General features: G+C 43.7%; 1 protein-coding gene across 1 annotated transcript in view; it reads left to right on the top strand.

The window, feature by feature from the left end:
- The first annotated feature begins 4,654 nt into the window (after positions 1–4,654).
- erfl3 (Ets2 repressor factor like 3) overlaps positions 4,655–7,005 on the top strand; it is a 39,890-nt gene continuing 37,539 nt past the window's right edge. The window contains exon 1 of the mRNA XM_079274743.1: positions 4,655–5,236. Within this exon, the coding sequence (XP_079130869.1) occupies positions 5,215–5,236 (22 nt within the window). The 5' untranslated portion in view covers positions 4,655–5,214. The remainder of the gene's footprint in view (positions 5,237–7,005) is intronic.

Genomic DNA, 7,005 nt, shown 5'->3' with positions numbered 1-7,005 from the left:
CGAAAGGGGTGAGGTTGGAGGGTGAGTGTGTGTGTGTGTGTGTGTGTGTGTGTGTGTGTGTGTGTGTGTGTGTGTGTGTGTGTGTGTGTGTGTGTGTGTGTGCGGGAAGGGGGGAGGCATTAACCGCCACCCCGCTGCACTTGTTGTCCCCTCAGCTGCCGGCTTTTTCTTTCATCCGGTCTGCTCTCACCCTGCACGCCTTTTAGTCTACCCACCCATCTTCCCTTCTCCCTTCACTGTCACACAAGAAGTGAAACCTTTTTCTCCTCAGCCAAGGTTCTCCACATGAACAATTAAAGATGAACAAGGGTGTAACTTTGCAGATAATTGTAGCACTTACAAAGAATAGGTGAATGAAAAAAGAAAGCCAAAGAAGGAGAGAGAGAGAGAGTGTGTGTGTGTGTGTGTGTGTGTGTGTGTGTGTGTGTGTGTGTGTGTGTGTGTGTGTGTGTGTGTGTGTGTGTGTGTGTGTGTGCGTTCGTTCGTTTGTTCACATCACCAGTGGCATGAGTCATCACATACTCTATGTACATATTACACCTCTGTTGGTTGTTTAACGCCCTGTCCAGGAATTATAATCCTGCCTGGTTTCCACTGGTTGATGAAATCGGGTTCTGCGTGTATTTGCATTGTATTTGTGTGTGTGTGTGTGTGTGTGCGTGTGTGTGTGTGTGCACTGCCTGTGGTGGCACTGGTTAGTGGGCTACCACACCCATTGTCCAAGGTAATTACAATGACTCGAGCCATCTGTGTTGTAGAGGCAGAGACCAGAAGAAACCGGTGTGTGTATCAGTGCTGAGTGGATGGCATGCTATGCAGTTACACCACTGGATAAAAAAAAGGTTGATTGGGTTTTTGACCTTCTTGAGCCACTGTACATTACCTTGTAGTTGCGATTGTTTGGCACTGATCTCAGTGACGTCGTCAATTATTCGTTGGGATATCTCATCTATCAGCTCACATATGATAAAGAGTGGAGATGATGGGGGGTGGGTAAGGCTTTCAATCTATTGGGGAGATATCTGGAGATGTTCACACCCACACCCACCCAACTGCGAGCGTTCACACACACAAACACCCCAGTGACAAAATCTCCGCTCTCCCTTTCATTCTCTCTGTCTTTCTCTGCGGAGCGTCTGTCTGTCACTCTGATTAGGAACGGACAGAGTCACATGAAGCACGGAGGGGATGAAAAAGGGCGGGATGGGAGATAGAGGGAGTTACAGATGATGTGGAACCAATAGGACAAGGCTCTTCTGTGATACACTCTAATTGTCAAACACATCATCAAGTTCACTCGCCAAGAACCAGCCAGATCTAATTTAATGGCCTCATATATGAGAATCCTTTTAAATGAAATGTGGTGAACACACTGGACGTATATGAAATGTATCTGCTCTTACTCTGCAGAACAAAAATCAAATATCAAATGATAACTTTATTAAAAAGGAACACACTGCAAAGGTGTCATCTGTTACAAAACACACTAAAACAACAGGCAGCACTATCGTTCACACTTTTTCAACATGATGACATCACAAAGTTTTCAATCAATCAATGTGATTCAAAAGTAAATTTCAAAAAAAGGGGATGTGTAGAAACATTTGACTGCAGTGAATATACATTTGTGGGCAAAATAGATGAAAATGGAAAATGACACTGAAAATGTTTTCACACCTTCAACTCGTGAGTCCATCAACCTTGAGCTTGTAGCTCATACAATAATGACCCGAGGAGAGAACATGAGTGGTGAGTGTGAGGGAGGCAAAGAGAGAGCAGGCATGGAGAGGTGGCAGAGGATGGAGCTGGGGGGAGGAATAGAAGAGGTGTGAGAGGGAGGGAAGGTGGACGGACGTATGGATGGATGAGTGGTAAAAGACGACATAGTCTGCAGTCAGAGTGGCTGCAAAGGAAAGAGGGAATGGGGGAGAGAAAACAGGAGAGGTGGATAAACAGTGAGGGAGGAGGAGGAGGACAGAGGGAGGGTGCTGAGTGAAGCACCGAGTTCAGAATGTTCTGTGCTGTAGATTTGTCTGTAAATGTCATCTCCTGTGCTTGAGTAACAATAGAGCACGCACGCACAAGTCACAGACAGGCACAGTTATAAATACACAGAAATATCAAAGAGGCGAAGCCATTTGTCCACCCTGCACTTAATCTCTAAATCACTTTTTCTCTCTCTCTCGCTCTCCTCCCTCTGGAGCGGTTTGTCTTGGCCTCTCTTTGATTTCCTCTCTCTCATCTCTCACTCCGTGTGAAGAGCCGGGGGGAGCGCTGAAGAGTTCTTCATCTGAAACACAGACGTCGGAAAAATGGGGAGATTAGAGATATATGGAGGGTGCATGCCACAGTAACAAACAGTGAAAGAAGGGAATAGTGCAACTATCTTGTTCCCAGCAGTTGCCGCGTGAGAAAAATGTCACACTCCGCAGTGGTTTTACTGCTCTGAAGAAGACGACAGGACAGCTGTTTCCCTGAATGTGAAGGCTCTGCATCCCATTTTGTCCTTCTCTTTAAGTCCAGTTTGTTATCAGGCAGAGCAGAGTGGGTTTCCTGAGCACTGTCACAAGAGAATGGCCAGCGGAGGGAGGAGAAATCCTGTTTGTAAATCACACTGCAGGGACGTTGCTGCTGTCAGAGGACTTTGTTTATTTTGTTTTACTACTGCTGTCTTATCCTGTTGACAAGGCAGGACCAGTGGTGTGTATCGCTGATGCCACAACAGGGTAAAAAACCCACATAAAGCCTCCATCCGCTGCACCAGGTGCCAATGTACAAGAAGGCAAAAGAGGAGATTCACTTCACCTCCCATGTATGACAGCTCACCCACTGATATACTGATATGCACTTGTTGATAATATGTGGCGGGCTCATATCAGCGGCACATCACGAGGCAGCAGAAGGTCAGGGTGTTCGAGGTGACAGGAAACCGGTCTGGGCATGACACCGGTCTTCACAATCAAACCAGCCATGCTGAACATCTGATCAATGACAGAGTTACATATCTAACATGAAAGGGTGTCATGTGCGCTTTGAAGCGCTTGATATGCATTCACAAAGCATATGCTAATGCACACGTGTGTGTTTTCATTGCGAGCTAAAGGCCAGATACAGTTGGCTGCACCTTAAAAAAAAAAAGAGGAAAAGGGAAATATTGCTACATGAGAAACTGGCGACAGAACAGGATGCAGGTTCGTATTCAAATGAACCACAATCTTTTGCTGTTTTTTCTTTTTCTTTGAATCTACATTTAATCTACGTATTCGAGGAGAAATTCAAAAAATGGAAAAAGGTTTGCTGCTGTGGGTGTTACAATCAAAAACAGTGCTGACTGTGGAGAAAGTAGTACAATTAATTTGTGAAGTATAGTTTTGTACTTTCCCTTTACAGATTTTGTTTTCCACATTTTTGAGTTTTACTCAATTAAATTATTTTTACTAGATACAATTTCTTGAAATAAAGAATGTCCAGCTCCCAGATGTCTTAAAAAGGCGCATTCTTGTTTAGTTAATTTAATAAAAAGCCAATGAATACTCTATACATCAGTTAAATTATACTTAAAGTGGAATACTTAAGTGTTATTCTTGTGTCTTGAACACAGTCAAGTTCAAATTCAAAGAAGCTTATTGGCATGAGCATATTGAAAGACAATTTGGACAAACACAAAGTAGGCCTACAAGGTGGTATAAACAGGGAAAATTACAGAACTTTGTGTCCAAATAGTTATAGACCTCTGACTTTTAACTTTGGCGACATGTGCTAACCACTGGGTCCCAATGTCAACTGAAAACTGTGGGTCTAAACTGAGACCGCAAAGCTGGAACAGATGATTATTTGCATTAATGATCCATCTGTATGTTGTATTTTTTAATTAATTCATTAAAATGATGGTTCTATAGAATGTCCCACCATGAAAATGGTGAAAAATGTCCATCATAATTTTCTGTCTCTAGCCTAATGGGTTAATTGACTGATTGTTGATATAAAGAACAGCAGCAGATGTTGCCTCCTCTGTGTTTTAAACATCTTGAATTCACTTTTTGCATATTAGACAATGATTGGCTTCCAAATTGGTTGTGATGCCACGAAACCATGCTTTCCTTTCTGCAGATGCACGTGAAATCAGCTTTCAAAACACACATTATTCACAGTGAAGAACAAAAAGTATTTTTGAGTGAAGATGGATTTTAAGTAGAAAACTGAATGCATTTCTTGTTTTTAGTATTCTTTTGAGTAAGTTGAATTTCCTGTTTGCAGTGTAAATCACAGAATGAGGCTTACATATTTAATTTACCATTTTAATAAGTGTAATTATCCTGATATGAAAGGGCCTAATTAGAGCCGTAACCCCCCGATTGACGCAAATGGCCACCGTGAGCCACCATCGCGCCTCTCTCGAGTCGTAGGATTCGGATGTGATGTCACCACGGCAGCGGTGCTGTGGCGGCGGTCTCCAAGCAACGCCGCGTGCTGCAATGACGCCAGCCCAGGCCCCCGGCTCGTGGTGAGTGGGCGTGACTCGCCACGTTAGCCCCCCCCCACCCCTTTCTCCCCCGTCAGAGTGGGCGGGCTCTGTTCAGAAGAGAGCGAACACGACACCGCGAGGACCGAGAGACGCACAGGGGGGAGGAGAGAGAGTAGCATTGAATGGTGCGCGAGAGAGTGGAGGACTTAAAAAAAAAGTCTGTAAAGAAAAGAGAGAGGTTCCTCTTTAACGGTCATTTCTTGTCAAAAGAACAAAGCTTTTTTTGCGGCGGAGAAGATGTCAAACAGTGACGATGATGCGGTTGAGACGGAGTAAATAGCGACCGGGACAGTTAGCGAAATAACTTGATCCAAAAAAGAAAGAAGAAGAAGAAGAAGAAAAAGGCTTTTTCGTGCTGGAGTCGAGTCGGGACGGTGGCTCGTGTTCCGCTGCAACTTGAGCAGATTTGGTTGGTTACGGGACGAAAAGCTCCTGACCAGCAGCGAGGTCTCGGCCGCTCGGCTCCGTGGAAAGCACGGACGGTGTGGTCGGAGAAACGGACCCGAGAACAGCCACCGAAGCACACAGCTAACGTTACTAAAGTTTTCAGCGTATCTTCACCTAGTTTTCCAGCTCGGGAGGAAGAGGCCGAGACACTGACTTTTTTTTCTTTCCACACGCAACTTTGCGGAATTCATCCTGTTTTAGCAAAACTTTAAGCTCAAGTAGCGCACGTTAAAGCAGAAGACATGAAAACACCTGGAGACAACGGTAAGTTCCCGTGACTCTCGCTGTGTCTTTCCACCATTGTCTCTGTTGTTTACTTGCAGTAACTGTATCGCTGATTAAGGAACAATCCTAAACAAACCTGTTGATTTGGTCTGTTCTCTGGATCAGTGCTCTAACGTTAGATAAGATACTGAAATCTGGTGCATGTTTAGTACTGTACTCCGTGTTCAAGAAGAAGTGGTTAAACTACTGTATACTTGTTACAGCGACATCCTTCTGTGTCACACTGACGACCCTAATTTCACCATCCACCACCTTTCAGAGAACTGACTGGAAGAAATCCTAGAAGGACCGTGAGAAAGAGATACGTGGACGTGTTGATGCGTTACTCAGACTCTTCCACTCCTGGTGGAGGTGTTGGGGGTGATTTAATCTAGTTATACCCTGATATTAACTCAGTAACTCAGCAAACATTTGTCAGGTACTTGTCCTGTCAGCATATTGAAGTGAGAGGGGTGTTTCCAGTAGTCAGCTGAGGTTGTGTGTGTGTCTTACTGTCTTAATTCCTGAAATGCTTGCATAAGTTAGTTCTTGCTCCCTTCTCATGAAGCTGGTGCACTCTTTTCTTTAAAAAAGGAGGAAGTGGATGTGCTATAATTTGTGTTATCAGTTTCTAAACTGCCTGACATGACCCTTTCTGTTAGTTGCAGAACTAAATGATTTTTACTTTAATCTCAAGAGACCCAGTGCACAACATCTGGAAGTATATATAACAATCATTTGTTGTCTATGGCCCCTGTGTGTAAAACAAAATATACATATTTGATAGGTTGTTGTTCCTGTGGGAACACTGGGATGACTTCCTCAGTAGTTACTGGTGAGCATTTGGCATCGGGTGTGAGTGACAGACAAACTGTGTGGGACCCTTTTTCCACTTGGGACGTTCCCCTCCCATCCCCCACCCTGTCCCCTCCTGACTCCCGCTGCACCCAGCCTCAGCCCCTCCACATTCCTGCACACACACACACACACTCCTTACAAGCAGCCCAGAGGAGGCTGCCATGACATCACACCACATCCCACCACAAGTAGCCCTTTATTATAAGGAACTCAGCGTTTGTGTGGCAGCAGATAGCTTATAAGCCCTTTAGGGGAGGATACTAAAAATTGATTGTGCTTTAGGTTATGGCTTTGATGTAATGCGGTCAGTGTGTTTGAGTAGTAGGTTGGTTGTGTTTGTCATCTATTGAGTAAAGACAAAGAACATTAACTGGACCTACTATAGTGATTGGTGTGCTGCTGTCCTACCAGTCTTATTTAACTTTTAACTTTATTGATAGGGACTTTGGGTCTTGATGACTTTATTGATTATTCGTTTGTTCCGTAATAAGTCAGAACACAGTGAAAAATCCCCTTTAAAATTTCCTTCACCCCACGGTGACAGTTTAAAATCCAAAGCTATACTGGATAATACTTGTGCACAGTATACTTCAATTTAAAACAATGAAACATTTAAGAAATTGGAGCCAGCAAAGGTTGTGACAGTTTAAGTTTCATCAAACTATTTGTCAGTCATGATAACGAAATTCTCCGTTGGATAACTAATTGATTAATCCTTTCAGCACTGGTTGGTAAACAACTCATTATCTAACAACACATCTGATTTTATAACGGCACCTTTAAATAGCTGAATCATGGAACGGGTTAATCCGCGGAGCTGCTCTCCTGCTGTGTCTGCAGTTGCATTTAGGACGCACGTTTTAACCTTTAACTTGTGTAGATCTCATCATTTTGAAGTTAATATATTTCTT

Source organism: Melanostigma gelatinosum, assembly GCF_949748355.1.
Source record: "Melanostigma gelatinosum genome assembly, chromosome: 9".
NCBI lineage: Eukaryota > Metazoa > Chordata > Actinopteri > Perciformes > Zoarcidae > Melanostigma > Melanostigma gelatinosum.
This window is presented reverse-complemented; position numbering and strand designations above follow the sequence as displayed.